The 15,996-nt window shown below is 45.6% G+C and overlaps 1 protein-coding gene across 4 annotated transcripts in view; it reads right to left on the bottom strand.

Annotated features, from left to right (window-relative positions):
- SLC7A7 (solute carrier family 7 member 7) overlaps positions 1-15,996 on the bottom strand; it is a 33,332-nt gene that overhangs the window by 2,053 nt on the left and 15,283 nt on the right. For all 4 annotated transcript variants that reach the window (XM_060619189.3, XM_060619191.3, XM_060619188.3 and 1 more), the window contains exons 3-6: positions 3,785-3,910; positions 2,441-2,585; positions 954-1,077; positions 284-387 (exon numbers count right to left, since the gene is read on the bottom strand). In XM_060619189.3, the coding sequence (XP_060475172.1) occupies positions 284-387; positions 954-1,077; positions 2,441-2,585; positions 3,785-3,910 (499 nt within the window). The remainder of the gene's footprint in view (positions 1-283; positions 388-953; positions 1,078-2,440; positions 2,586-3,784; positions 3,911-15,996) is intronic.

A 15,996-nucleotide genomic window follows, 5' to 3' on the forward strand; every position in this document is an offset into this window, starting at 1 on the left:
GGCTGAGAAACTTGTGGGACACTGGGTATGGCTGGTTCATGTACCACATAGCCCTTCCTCTGCCATCCCCTCCTTGAAAAGAGTTTGAATAATATGGAATGGAGTTCAGTTATAGAAATTAGTGAGAACTGGAGGCTGCTGATGGAAACAAGAACAAAGGGGTTAATATCATTATCACTTGGGGGAGCAGTGACTACACTCCGGGTCCTGTAAGTCCTACTCTTCCCTGCCATAGCTCTTCACGATACCCCCCCACACACCCTGTAAAAGACACCACTCTTACCTAGAAGCAGCCACAATGGAGGCATTGAGGCCACCAAAGCAGGATAATGCAACCGCCAATGGAATTGTCCAATTGAAAATTCCAAAAATCTGGTCTGCGAAAGTCTAAGGGAAAGGAACAGAAAAGTGTTTTTAGCAGGACCTAAACAGGATGAAAGGCATGGACAAGCGTGCCCCAGATAGCCCCTACCTTGTTTAACTCTTCATTCACAACCAGGATGACAGGACTTTGTAAGCCCAGTATGGTAAGCATACTTTTTTTTTTTTTTTTTAAGATTTAATTTTAAGTAGGTAGGGGCGCCTGGGTGGCTCAGTCGGTTAAACATCCGACTTCGGCACATGTCATGATCTCACAGTTTGTGAGTTTGAGCCCTGCATTGGGCTCTTTGCTGACAGCTCGGAGCCTGGAGCCTGCTTCAGACTCTGTGTCTCCCTCTCTCTGGCCCTCCTCCACTCGTACTCTATCTCAAAAAAAAAAAAAAAAAAAAAAAAATTAAGATTTAATTTTAAGTAATCCCTATACCTCCTATGGGGCTCATAACCCATAACCCTGAGATCATGAGTCACACACTCCGTTGACTGAGCCAGGCGCCCCTAAGCATGTTCCTTTCAAGGACCACCCACTTTCCCACAAGCACACCCTCAGCCTTCTGCTTGTGAAAATCCTTTACCACAGCAACAGCATCACTGGCGAGGATGTCCCTCATGTCTAGCACAGTGTAATAAGCCACATTGGTCAAGATGTAGATGATGGTGACAATGGGCATGGAAATGCCAATGGAGAGAGGTAGGTTCCTATGACCAAATAGAATAATGCATGCATTAGTCCCACGGTCACATCCCCATCTCCTTTATTCCTTACACTCCCACACCAATCCAGGGGTGGTGCCTCGGGTGCATTGCCCCACTGCTTTTGCCTTTGAAGTTACCTACAATCGTGACTTCATTCTTCAGAGTTCAGAGCTTAAAGGGTATCAAGGGAAAAGAATATCACATTTAGAGAAAAGGCTGAGCAGAAAAAGGATTAACAGAACTATGTCACAGAATAATAGCACAGGAAACAGGGGCTTTTTGGTTTTCACATCCAAAGCCTCTTGACGTCAGGATTCCCTCTCAAGATTGTCAACGTTGGGAAATTTGTATTAAAGTGGAGAAATCTAAGAGGAAATTATGGAGGCAAATTGTGAAATCTAACATCTCCAGAGAATAAGACTCTTGTTGGGAAGAACACTATGTATCTACATAAGCAAGCTGGGAACTATGTCCATGCCCTTACTCAACTTGAGAAGCTTATGTGGCATCCTAACCAGTGGCCAAGACACAAGGACAAGGTCCTCTGGACCAATAAAGCAATGACCTTTATAAGCATTCTTCACAGTGAGGGGGAGGGGGGATATTCTCAAGTCATTCAGCTTCTGTCCAGTAGGTGGAAGCACCACACAGGCTCAGTCCTGCTTCTGTTATCTGCTCCTGGAATTGCAACACTGGATGTGTGCCAAGAAAAGTTTATTATTTTGATTTAAAAATTTACAGAAACTCCATTCCCTCATACTCTCAGTTCCAAGAATAATTGAATTTTTGATCCAGGAAGGGCTCTGGAGATCATATAATTCAACCCCCTCAATTTATACATAAGGAAGCAGGCAGAGTTGGCAGGGGACTCCCTCAAGGTCATCAACAAATGAGTGGAAAGACAGGCTCCAGGCTCTTTGACTCCCTGTCCAGTGCTCTTGTCACTGCATGACTACAGAGTATTTTAGAATAAAAATGATGAAGCAATAGCATTCGATGCTGACATGATACCACTATGTCAGTATAAATTTGAGAAAGCAAAGGATCAAAAAGGAAATAGGACCGTTTGGGGGCATTTGGGACCTAAAGTTATCTATGTGAGGATAAAGGTGGAGGAGTAGCCAGGAAAAGCCATATGAAAGCATGGATGAACACACGGTAGAACCTGCTTTAATTAATGTAGGAATGAGTGAGCAGATGTGAAAAGGCCTGCTGTTACAGACTAGGTATTTGGGCTTTAGACCTCCCATCTATTAAAGTGGAACCAATAAAATCAGTCTCAGTGGTTGTGGTATGCTGTTGGGCACAACTCAATAAATGATAGCATATCCTTACTGCTGTGGAAAATTGATGGTGAGATACCTACCTCTCGGGATTCTTGATCTCTTCAGTAACATAGTTGAGGGTGTCCCAGCCTGAGTAGGAGAACAGAGCCGAATACAATGCCAGGGCGATGTCCCCCACTGCAAATGATGAACCCTCAAAAGAATTCTCAAAGTGAGTGGAGGCTCCTGGAATTCAGAGAACATGGAAAGACAAAAGGATTAGTGGTTCGCCCTCAACTTTAAGGTGATCGAATAAAGGAGTAAAAGAATAGGACAGTAACAGCTAGTGAGTGGCTTAGAACACGGTTGGCAGCAAGGGCAGTGGTAAAAGAACAGGGACAGAAGAGAGACCTCTACAATGATGGGCTGGAATGCAGGGAACAAACAGCATGAGGATCTTGACGGGAAGGACCATGGTGGTTTTCTAGGGTAAGAAACCATGACAGAACTGAAGGGCTATAGAACCTAAGTAATGTGGTTCTGTCCTATCCTGTAAGCTACCCGATCCCACCCCTTTTCTAACCCCACAGACAGCTGGTACAGAATGGAGGAAGGATAGGGCTTAGAAGGCCCAGGTCAATAGAGTAGTAGACTATGTGTTCCTACCTGGAAACTGGAGAGGAGTGGGTACAAGGGTTTCATTTCTGCCCTTACCCACTTCCACGGGCAGAACAATCACAGCCACAGCATTGGACATAACAGTCTGCAACAGCTGGCAAGACCAGCTTTGGGGTCATCTGAGTACAAATCTGAACTTACTAGCTAGGGACTCGGGCAAGATACTTAATTCTGCAGCCTCAGTTTCCCCCATCTATAAAATGGAACTAGTAGGGGCGCCTGGGTGGCTCAGTCGGTTGAGCGTCCGACTTCAGCTCAGGTCATGATCTCACACTCCATGAGTTCGAGCCCCGCGTTAGGCTCTGTGCTGACAGCTCAGAGCCTGGAGCCTGCTTCAGATTCTGTGTCTCCCTCTCTTTCTCTGCCTCTGCTCATGCTCTCTCTCTGTCTCAAAAGTAAATAAAAACATTAAAAATAAAATAAATAGGGGCGCCTGGGTGGCTCAGTCGGTTGAGCGCCGGCTTCAGCTCAGGTCACGATCTTACGGTCCGTGAGTTTGAGCCCCGCGTCGGGCTCTGTGCTGACAGCTCAGAGCCTGGAGCCTGTTTCAGATTCTGTGTCTCCCTCTCTCTCTGACCCTCCCCCATTCATGCTCTGTCTCTCTCTGTCTCAAAAATAAATGTTAAAAAAAAAAAAATTAAAAATTAAATAAATAAAAAATAAATAAAATGGAACTAGTAGTACCTAGCAAATGAGAATGCACAAAAGGCACTTAAAGAAGTGTGGCTCAAAGAACTGCACAAAACTTAGTCACTATTATGTCTTACCCTGGCCGAGTCTAACAATGCCTGCAATGATGACGGCGATCAATGCCAAGACTTTAGCATAGGTGAAGATATCTTGTACCAGTGTTCCCCACTTGACATAGGCACAGTTAATGAAGGTTAAGAGACCTGAAAAAATAATAATAACAATATTGATTGGGGACTGTCCCTACCACCCAGAGAGCCTTAGACTTTCAAGCAATATTTCCAGTAGCAGTCATCAAAACAGAGCCCTTGGCCAAAGAAGTGTTTGGGTTCTGACCTGCTGTGTATTTGACACCTCTGCCCAGAATGTCCTCACCATTAGCATTCAAAGGCACCTGCTGAGCATCTGTGTAGGCAGCACCACACACACCCTTAGCACTTACACTAAGAGAGGAAAAACAAAGTAACTGGATTTGCTTACATACAAAAGTGTTCACAGCAGTGGGAGGCAACTGGTAGCTGTACAGGATTAGTGATGTTTTTCCGCTACTGGCTCCAAAAAGTCATGGTCTGTCCAGCTTTCCACCCCTTTACCTCCTGATACGGGCTCCAGGACTCGGCGCTCTGGTATTGTTAACCTTGGTAGATCCTGTTGTGACTTATCCAATGCCTGGCCCAGCAGGTCAGAACATGTGGCCAGGGATTAGAATGGGGGCCAGACTTCCTGCTGCTGCCTGCCAGCTCAGCCACTTGTTTTTGTACTTGGAAAGATTCTTGGAGCTGAGGTTCCTATAGAGTGGGGACAGCATTTTTCCTGACTGGACATTGCAAAAGAGTGAGCCACACAGGTCACGATCTCACAGTTCATGGGATCAAACCCCATATCAGGCTCTACTCTGACAGCACAGAAACCTGCTTGGGATTCTCTCTCTCTCTCTCTCTCTCTCTCTTTCTCTCTCTCTCAAAAATAAACAGGGGCACCTGGGTGAATCTGTTGGGTGAGCATCTGACTCTTGATTTCAGCTTAGGTTATCTGATCCCAAGGTCATGGGATCAAGCCCCATTTCAGACTCTGTACTGTGCGTGGAGCCTGCTACTTAAGATTCCCTCTCTCTTTCTCCCTCTGCTCCTCTCCTTCACATGCACTCTCAAAATGTAAATAAACATTCAAAAAAAAAAAAAAAAACCCACAAACATTCCTCAAGTCCTTCTACCTCGGGGGTAGAGGCAATCCCTTTACCTGGATGAGCTTTGGCAAAGTCCATGGATCACCCCTAGAGAGTTCTTAACCTACAGCTTCCAAAATGCTTGAAATTCCTTGTAAATGGTTATGTATGTACACCAAAAATATATGCATTTTTCTAAGAAAAGCGTCCTAAGCTTTATGTCCGAATTTCAGAGAAATCTGTTACCCCCAAAAAAGTTTCAGTTTACTACTTCAGAAGATGACATTCAAGAAGGGAAGCCCACACATGCTGTGAAGTTGACCGATAGCCCCAGGATGTGACAGGGAAGAAAGTCAAAAGAAATGATTCTGAAACTCAGCTGAATGTTCTCAATCCCCCACCAGCCTCTTAAGCAGGCAGGCAGGCAGGCACTTGCAGCACGCCTTCCCCACTCTGGCAGAGAATCACCTTGCTGCTTCTGCCTTCCCAGATCAGCAACTGGAGCACCAGGAGGGGCTTAACAGTTCCTTCCAAGAGATCCCAGGGTAAGATCAGAATCAGCCTGCCTTAAACTGCAGAAAGTGAGGTCCGGTGCTGGGCTTGCCTGCTTCAGGCTACGGAAGAAATACTCCCTGTCTCAGCTCTGGTGGTGGCATGTCCCTCAATGTCCCTAATCCCCCCTGTTTTCTTGTGTCCTGGCCTCACCACACTGCCCCAGAAGCATCTTCATCCTGAGAAGCAGGAAAGACCAACCTCAAAGAACAGCTCATCTTCTGTCTCTCTCTCCCCCATCCCCCCCTTCTTTATACCCCTATTCTCGCTGCCCAAGTTCTTTTCTGCTCTTCAGTAGAAGGGGCATTCTAGTCCTATACAAACACTTGCCTTTCTGCCTAATAAACAACCAAAGCTTATCACAGGGCTGGGCAAAAATACACCGGTAACTCCTCAGTGCTCGGTTAATAATTAAAGACATGCATACTGGCTCCCAAGCACCCTACAAAATGACCAAAGTGCCTTTATCTCACCCTCCACAAATCTCTCAGCTCTGTTGATCCTCCCCAGTCAATTACCCATCCTTCACTCCCCACTGGGCTTCAGTTTCCAGCCATTCAACAGCCCTCACGCCCCTTCTGTTCACCCTGTGACCCCTACACCTTACCCTCAGGCTCTGCTGCTGCTCCACAAATAACACAGCAGCCAGATTTCTGAGTAGAAACGCCCGGCCCGAGACCAAAAAAGGGCAGAAGTGGGGGAAGGGGAGCACCTGGCCAGCTACCAGTTGGTAGAGCATATGACTCTAGATCTTGGGGTCATGAGTTCGAGTCCCAAGGTGGGTGCAGAGTTTACTTTAAAAAGTAAAAATAAGGGACGCCTGGGTGGCTCAGTCGGTTAAGTGCCTGACTTTGGCTCAGGTCATGATCTCACGGTCCGTGAGTTCGAGCCCCACGTCGGGCACTGTGCTGACAGCTCAGAGCCTGGAGCCTGCTTCAGATTCTGTGTCTCTCTCTCTGACCCTCCCCCACTCACACTCTGTCTCTGTCTGTCTCAAAAATAAATAAACATTAAAAAAAATTTTTTTAATTAAAAAAAAAAGTAAAAATAAAACAAAATAAAATATAAAAAGAAAGGCCAGGGACAACAGATGCTACAATATTCACAAGGGAATGGGATCACAGAAACTGATAGCCCTCAGGGTAACTACAGTCACACCACCAAACCGGCCTAGCTTCAGGGATTAATTCAGGTTCAGAGTCTGTCTGCAGCCTTGTGCCACAGCATCTGTTCTCAGCTCTGTCCAGGCATGTGGGCAGGGAAAAGACAACTCATCATCCTTTACCACAACAAATTCTGAAATGAAAATACATGGATTGTTTGCATTTTAATCCCTACTGCTTCTCTACTTGAATTCCATATCCATCTATTTGCATCCCTCCTTTTACCCACAGTTTTTCTCCCTCCCCCCACACCTGAGCCTTCTTTCTCAGCCACCAACCCACCATCTTGCCCTGATCTACTGCGTCCTGAGCACCGGGACGAGGTTTGAATGAAGAAGGGAATCCTATGGAAGGAAACGGAGCAGGGCACTGCCTGAGGAGAGCTGGCCCTCACCTTCCCCAGAGCCCAGCTTCCTCCAGGGCCTCTTGGCCATGGGAGCAGGAAATGGGTATGGCAGGCAGCACTGCTGACTGGGCTGTTTGTCCTCGCCCACAGCGGATACAGCTGACCGGAGACCCCAAAGCCCAGCCTAGTGCACTGTTCTTAAAGTGGAGCCCAACCTCCTGCTTCAGAGGCAGGAAAAGGAGGGGACCACAGGCTTATAGTAATATGGCGGCAACTGCAAGCCAACCTCAAGGACAGAAATGCCCTACCCTCCAACCTCTAGGTGTAATTCCATCTCCACCCAACACTGGGCCAAGTCCACAAGAAGATGGCTGGAAATCACCTTGGACCCGTGACTCAGGTGCAGCTCCTTTCCTGCTCTGACCTGCTCTGGAGGAAGGAGAAGCCACTCCTATAATCATCTAAAGAGATGCCCCTGAACGGTCGGTCGGTCATCAAACCCAACTGCATGGACTCTCCTGGAGCAGAAGGCTAGTTCTAGCACTAAGGCCCAGCGTCAGCTGTAGAACTAAAAGCCAGGAAAGCACCCACATAGATTGATACAGAACAACAAAGCTTGTAGGCCCACTCAGATCAGATGCCCAGATTTACTTTAGATGCCCACACTAAACAGTCCCTGAAAAAAGAACATTAAACCCACAATTCTCCCAGCACCGTTAGTTTTAAACACATAGAATGTAACACATGAAACTCTGGCCACTATTCAGTGTATTTTCTGCTTCAAATTCCCAGAGACTATAAAACCTCAATACTTTATTTATTAGACAACTCATTCCATTTTTAAAGAGATCAATAACTCTTCCCTCCACTAAGTCAAAAACTTCTTCCTCCTAACTTCTACCCAGTAGTCCTAGACCTCTCCTCTGGAACTACACAGAATCCAGATAAATGGCCTCATTTACATAATGGCCCTTCTTATCAAACATTAACACCCTGTCCCTTTTGATACTTCCCCCATTGAAGCTAAAAACGCAGTTTCTTCAACCTCTTGTGTGACAAATGTCACTTCCAGATCACTCACTCACTCACCATCGCGTTCCCTCCTCTCCATTTACTTCACTTTGTCAGTATGTCCCTGGAAACATGAGACCACAAAGAACACTCCAGACATTTTTGCAGACTAGGGGCTTTCAGTTTGAATTCATTGTCAACTCCAACTCCACCTCAAACTAATGAGCTTTTCCCTATCCCCCTTTCAGGGCCTAAAAAAGGGATTTTTTTATTATTTTTTTTTTTAATCCTAAATAGGAGACCTTAACATTTATTCCCAGGAACTTTCCTCTGTAAATTTTTAGGTATCATTCTCATCTACTAGAAATGGATTTTCCCTCCTAATTTTATTAAGTAGTTCAAATGCCTTCAATTTGTGAAATCTGCAAATTTGATTAGCATACCTTCTGGGTCCTCCCTGAAGTCTTGATGAAAATGTTGACTAGACAGGCAGAGCCCTGTAGTCTATCATTAGAGACCTTCCTGTATGCTGTCATTATTCTACAACATCAACCAAGAATCCACCAAAGTATTCTTTTATCTAGTCCACCTTTTTCTACCTTGTCAACAAGAATATTGTGAGAATTTGCCAAGAACTTCTCTGAAATCTGTATAAACGTGTCTCTGCCCTTGCAATCTAATGACACAATCAAATGATTCAATGAAATTAGCACACATTTATAGAATTTTCATAGCTATACCACGTAATAGTCAAAAATTAGAAATAACCTGGGGCTCCTGGCTGGCTCAGTCAGTAGAGTATGCAACTCTTTTTTTTCTTTTTTTTTTTTTTTTTGGTAAGATTGTTTTTAATGTTTTTTATTTATTTTGAGAGAGAGCACGCATGTGCATTCAAGCAAGTGAGGGAGGGGCAGAGAGAGGGAGAGAGAGAATCCCGAGCAGGATCCATGCTGTCAGCCCAGAGCCTGATGTGGGACTCAATCTCACAAACTGTGTGATCATGACTTGAGCCAAAATCAAGAGTTGGATGCTTAACCCACTGAGACACCCAGGTCCTCTTTGCCTTTTTTTTTTTTTTTAATATTATTTCTACACCCAATGTGGGGCTCAAACTCACAACCCCAAGATCAAGACTCACATGCTCAGGGGTGCCTGGGTGGTTCAGTCAGTTAAGCATCCAACTCTTGATTTCAGTTCAAGTCATGATCTCACGGTCATGGAATCAACCCCCGAACGGGGCTCTCCATGGATTACGGAGCCTGCTTGGGATTCTCTCTCTCTCTCTCTCTCTCTCTCTCTCTCTCTCTCTGCCCCTCCATTGCTCACGCTGTTTCTCTCTCTCTCTCTCTCTCTCGCTCGCTCTCTCTGTCTCAACATAAACAAGCATTAAAAAAAATAAAGAAGACAGTCGCATGCCCTACCAGCTTAGTCAACCAGGTGCCCCTGAGCATGTGACTCTTGATCTCAAGGTTGTGAGTTGAAGCCCCATGTTGGGCATAAGGTTTACTTAAAAACAATAATAATAATAATTGTAAAAAATAATAATTATAAACAATCCAAATGCCAATCAACAGTAGAGTGACTAAGTAAATACTTAGAATATGTAGAATATTAAACAATAATATGATCCATCTGCAACTATAAAATATAAACTTCACAAACATATTAAGTGAACAAAGACACAAAAAGAACACATATCCTGGGGTGGCTGGGTGGCTCAGTTGGTTAAGCGTCCATCCAACTTGACTTCGGCTCTGGTCGTGATCTCACAGTTCGTGAGTTTGAGCCCCCTCATCAGGCTCCGTGCTGACGGCATGGAGCCTGCTTCAGATTCTCTGTATCACTCTCTCTCTGCTTCTCCACCTCCCCACCCCTCTCTTTCAAAAATAAACACTAAAAAAAAAAAAAGAGTGCATATCCTTTATATCCACTTATATTAAATGGCCAAAATGAATCTATGCTACTAAGAATAATAGTAATTTCCCTTCATGTGTGCATGGGGGACAAGGGGAGTGACTGAGAAGAACACAAGAGGAGTTCAGAGGACTGGTTTTTTGATGTGGATGGTGGTTACATATGTGAAAATGTGTGAAAAGTCATCAAGCTGTACGCTTACAACATATGCACTGTTCCTTTTATATTACACTTGAATAAAAAAATTAAAGTTGAGGGGCACCTGGGTGGCTCAGTCGGTTGGGCGGCCAACTTCAGCTCGGGTCATGATCTCACGGTCCATGAGTTCGAGCCCCGCGTCGGGCTCTGTGCTGACAGCTCAGAGCCTGGAGCCTGTTTCAGATTCTGCGTCTCCCTCTCTCTGACCCTCCCCTGTTCATGCTCTGTCTCTCCCTGTCTCAAAAATAAATAAAACGTTAAAAAAAATTTTTTAAATTAAAGTTGAACTGGGGCACCTGGGGGGCTCAATCAGTTAGCAGCTGACTCTTGGTTTCAGCTCAGGTCACGATCTCACAATTCATGAGTTCAAGCCCTGCGACGAGCCGTGTGCTGACAGCGTGGAGCCTGCTTGGGATTCTCTCTCTCCCTCTCTCTCTCTGCCCTTCTCCCCCACCCCCATCAAAAATAAATGAACTTTAAAAACATAAAAATAAAATTAAAATAAAGCAACAGTATGCTTTATTACTATCTCCTCAATTCTCTTGGTCTTGCTTTTTTGTTAGCCTAGATCTGTTTTTTACTGAACCTTTTCTAGGTTACCAATCCTTCTGCTACATACAGTTAGAAGGAAAACAGGACTGGGCCTTCTCCTTTCTCTCTACCATCTGTTATTGCAGAACTAAGTGCCCTTGCTGTTTTCACTCTATATGTTGCTTCTAGAGCTTTTTATCATCCGCAGTCTCTTCTTCAGATCTTAGTTGATGCTGGGCACCAACCTTTGGACACTTTTCTTACAGCTCTGGGCCACTCCTGCATTTAATCTTTGTTATGCCACCTCTCCCCATCTCTTATGTATCTTGTTTCTAAAAATCTCAGCTTATCAAAAAGCAATATGTTTAATCACATTGGTTTGTTCACATGATTCTCCTCTTCCTAAATAAGAGAATTTTTTTAATTTTATTTTAGAAAGAGAGAGAGCTCAAGCAGGGAGGAGAGGCAGAGAGAGAGGGAGAGGGAGAATCTGAAGCAGGCTCCAAACTCAGCATGGAGCCTAATGCAGGGCTCGATCCCACCATGCTGGGATCATGACCTGAGCCGAAATCAAGAGTTGGATACTCAACTGACTGAACCACCCAGGCGTGCCCTAAATAAGATAATTCTGATAAAATAGGTGAAAATTTCATTTTGGAGAAGCTTCTGGTCTTTTTTTTTTTCAATCCCTATCTATTAGAGTATAAATTCTTTTCCCTGAACTTTTCCATCATCTCTTTGCCAAACTTTAGAGTTTTTCTGAGGAAATGCACCATTTCTTTTTCTGAGAGGTACAAACTCTGAGTAGGTATAGTCACTTTCACACTAGGACTCCACATTTGCCCTGGTTATGTTAAATTAATAATAATGATAAAACAACAACAACAACATCCTTATGGAGATTCACAATGACACCTTTACAAGTTAAATGGTATGATGTCTTCGATTGGCTTGAAATAATCTAGTGGGGTGAAGAGGGTGGTTGGAGTATAGATAAAACAATGGTGATTAATCATTCATGCTGCTGCTTGAACCCTGGGAGTTCATCATATTATTTGCTCTAGTTTTGGATGTTTGACATGTTTTATGATAAACCTTTAAAAAAAAAAATTTATAGAGGTACGGCTTCTAATGGAATAAAACGGATTTTAGCGAAAAGCAAATGTTTATTAGCCTTATTTAACATTTATGAGTCCAAAAGCATCATTCCCAACCTTCTATCCTATTTCTCCAAATGCACTACTCAGCAACTTTCCACTTTTATCCTTCTACATGATTCCTCGCAGCCTCTAAAATACCCAGATTTAGGGGTACCTGGGCGGCTCAGTAGGTTAAGTGTCCGACTCTTGATTTTGGCTCAGGTCATGACCTCATGGTTCATGAGATTGAACCCCGAGTTGGGCTCCACACTGAGCGTGGAGCCTACTTGGGATTCTCTCTTCCTCTCTCTCTGCCCCGCCCCCACCAACTTGCACACATGCACTCTCGCTCTCAAAATAAACATTTTTTTAAATACCCAGATTTGTACCTTCATCTGTGCATTTTTCTCCTTTCCTTTACAATTTCAGGTTAAAGCGACACTAAACACATCTCTCCCAATCTCTATGAAATCTGCTCTATCCCTTACCAGAGTTTATCCTCCTGGTATCTTAGCATTTACAGTCAGGTACTCTGCTCTAGGTTCTCTTTGCTCTTGCACATGCACAGCCTTCAATTAACAGAGATGAAAATGCCACCTGCCACTCAGTTCACTATCTTGACGTTCGGAGTCACCAGTGACACACCTCAGGTATCCTCTGACTGATAACATCATTCATCCCACGGGATAGCAAAAGGATAGCCATCTGTGGGTTCAAGTGATTCAAGCAAGCTCTTTGTGGTAGGTTGCTCCAGAAAAACCGCATGTCTCTGCATTAGGCTGGTCTACCTGCAGCCAGAGTCACACCCCCTGGGGAGCAGCCGAGACTCTTCACTGGTTTGCTCAGGCCTGCTAATACCCAGATGTTTCCAGAATACTCTACCACTGCCCTTTCCTCACAAGGACCAGATGTAAGGTTTCTGAAAAAACCTCAGTTGTGTTACCTAAACCCAGAAAGTTCAAGTCTCTCCTCTTTTTACCTGCTGTATTTCTGTTTGTGTTGTCAGGGATACTCTCTATACCTTAAATATCATGTTTTCAGGGCACCTGGGTGGCTCAGTGTGTTAAGCGTCCAACTCTTGATTTTGGCTCAAGTCATGATCTCACGGTTCGTGAGCTCAAGCCCCGAGTCTGCTTGGGATTCTCCCTCCCCACCTCTCTCTCTGCCTCTCAATATGCACACTCTCTCTCTTTCTCTGTCCAAACAAATAAGCTTAAATAAGTAAATTTTCTTCCTGGCTTCCTTGACGTATTGTTTCTTCCACCCTTCCTAGGTGCTGTAATAGGTCTCAGACAGCAGATGGTCCTCAGGTTCTTTTACCTTTCAGGCTACAGGACCATTTTGCTTACTCAGACATCATGGGTAAGAACAGCAGGCAAGACAACACACAGAGCATAAACCCTACGGATCACTGGATCAGAGTCTTCCTACTATGCCCCCTGGAACTCAGGCAGCGTTTTGGTCACCGCGGCTCTGCACCACTCTGAGGGAGCAAGCAGGCGGTCTGTACCAGGAGGCCCTCATATTAAACCACACTACCTGCTCTCTTCTCAAAGCCAGCTAGTCCTTATCGGTCCGATCCTTACTGGTTTGTTCAGCTAGGTACAGTTTGGGTCCTCAGAAACGGGACCCCAAGGTTAAGCGAGCATCAGAATCACCTGAGGCATGTTACCTAGGGTTTCAGAGCTCCAACCCAGAAGTTCTGGATGCAGGAAGTCTAAGACGGGGTTTCCCAGAGGAGTCATGATCTGCCTGCTTTGGGTGTGCTGCCTTAGGTAATCACTAGACGAAATAATCACCTACAGAACAGCCTTGATCAGAACAAGCCCAAACCCTTCCCTTAACTCGGTGCTCCTTTATCCTGGCTGCACATTGGCATCGCTTTACAAGCTTTAACAAAGTCAGCGCTCAGGCCCCACCTAGGCCAATGAAGTCAGAAACGCTGGGGTGGAGCCCAGGCACCTGCGTGTTTTTGAGGCTTCCCAGGCAATTCTAAGGGACAGTGACAACTGAGAACCTTTCCGTCCAAGGCCTCCATCAGTTCTCCTCAGCAGCAACTTTTCTACTTCCCCAGTTCTCCTTCTCCAAGCCAATTCCCATTCTTCTAACCAGTGGCTCAGATTTATTTGGTTGGGGAAACGAAGTGGGAGAGGAAGGGGCCATTAGCATTTTTCTAAAGCCCTAGGTGATTCCAATGTACAGCCAGGGTGGGGGCCCACTCTCCCCAGCTTCTTCCCAAGCCTACTTTAGCCTGTCCCCTCAGCCTCTCCTGAGTCAGAGAGAAAGAACACAAGAAAAAGAAGACCAAGGGTGAACCCCTGAAGAGCCTTGAGGATCCAACCAATACAGAGCTCTACCCTCTGCCTGTGGAGGAAGGTTGTGCTGAAGTTCATGTCGGCCCCACCCCAGAAAGAACCCAAGGCTCTGACTCCAGCCTATGCAGTGTGTGAATGTGGGACGTGAAGTGGAAGCTTCCTCACCTCCAACCTAAAGTGGCTCTTGAGAAAACTCCTCTGAGAAAGTACCTAGCTGCCAAGTAGAAAGTATGAAGGGCAGAAATCAGTTGCGGGCCCAGCATCTGCCTATTCCGCTTCATTAGCCACAAGTACGTGAAGTCAGTGGTCGAGTATCAGAAGAAGCTGCACAAGGACACACGGCCCAAGCTCTCAGACAAACACGCAGAGATCCAAAGTCCCCTACAGCCCACAAGCGGCTCCAGGAGACCCGGGGTGAGCTCTCTGCCCTCCCTCGTGCCTAGCCCACAGTGGGCCCAGCCCTCATCCAACCCTGAGAGCCAAAGGCACACAATGCCCTTCTCCGCCAAGCCAAATCTAGAGCCACATCTCCTGTTCGTGCATCCAGCTGCCATTTATTGAAGCACCTACTATGTGCAAGTCACTAGGGTCAAGCATCGGGGACACACCTGATCCCCAAAGACCAGCGGTCTGTTCCCAGAGGGGCCTGAGTATGTGCTGCTGGCTGACTGGCACAGTGTGGGCAGACCTCCTGTGAAGACACAGGAAGTAAGAGCTCCTGTTCATGAAAGGCAAAAACAAAACAAAAACAAAAACAAAAAAAACTAGACCAAAGATCCTAGATCACAGGGCAGGCAAGCACAGACAGGACAAGGCAGGAGCAGAAGCGTCCGAAACGGCTAACAGTGGCCGAGGCAGGCTGGCTTTCAAGAAAGAACGGTCAGGTGGGGCTGCACTTGGGGACACCTCGCTCTGACTCTGCCAAGGGAAAAGTTCCCCTGTCTGGCAAAGAGGAAGAAGGGTCTCAGCTCTCCTTTCTTTAAAAATAAACTTTTTCAATGTTTATTTTATTTTTGAGAGAGAGAGACACACACACACAGCGTGAGCAGGGGAAGGGCAGAGAGAGAGGGAGACACAGAATCGGAAGCAGGATCCAGGCTCCGAGCTGTCAGCACAGAGCCTGATGCGGGGCTCGAACTCACGAACCGCGAGATCATGACCTGAGCCAAAGTCAGATGCTCAACCGACTGAGCCACCCAGGTGCCCCTCAGCTCTCCTTTCTGATCCCTGGAACACTAAAACCGCTTTTAAGTCATCCAAAGGTGGAATGGAAAGTAAAGTTTTTAGAAATTAATAAGATGCATATGACTGAATAGAATTTGCAGTAGGACACACCATTTTTGGCTAATAATTAAGTGTTAGGTCCCTTGCATTCTCATAGATATCATCTAACTTAATGTGACAGAGTAGGTGTATTATCTTTATCTTTTTTTAAGTTTTATTTATTTAAGGAATCTCTACACCGCAGATGGGAGTCGAACCCACGACCCCAAGATCAAGAGTCACATGCTCTTCTGATTGAACCAGCCAGGCACCCCAGTCTTTATCTCATAATTGAGAAAACTGAGGCCACTCAGGCAGTGTCCAGCTCCAAAACTTGTATACACCGCAGCACGCCATGCTGTCCCTATTGTATGCAAGGATGTGGGACTGTGAGCGGGATGATCTCCCCCTGGGGTGATGGGGCTTCTGGCTGCAGAAAACTGGGGCAGTCCCCTAAGAACTCTGAGAAGCCAGAATAATCAGCTCTAGGAGGGGCCATCTGCACACTTCTCTGGTTAGGAAAAGTAACCATTTATAGTACCCTGGCGGGACAGCAAGGTTTTTTCAGAACTCCTAATTCATTTATTCCTTTATTCATTCATTCATTCATTCAGCCAGCCAGAGAGCAAGTATGTACTGAGCACTGACTGTGCTCCAGGCCTTGTACAGACCCAGTCCTCAGCCTTCACAGA

Source organism: Panthera onca, chromosome B3 (assembly GCF_046562875.1).
Source record: "Panthera onca isolate mPanOnc1 chromosome B3, mPanOnc1 haplotype 2, whole genome shotgun sequence".
Taxonomy (NCBI): domain Eukaryota; kingdom Metazoa; phylum Chordata; class Mammalia; order Carnivora; family Felidae; genus Panthera; species Panthera onca.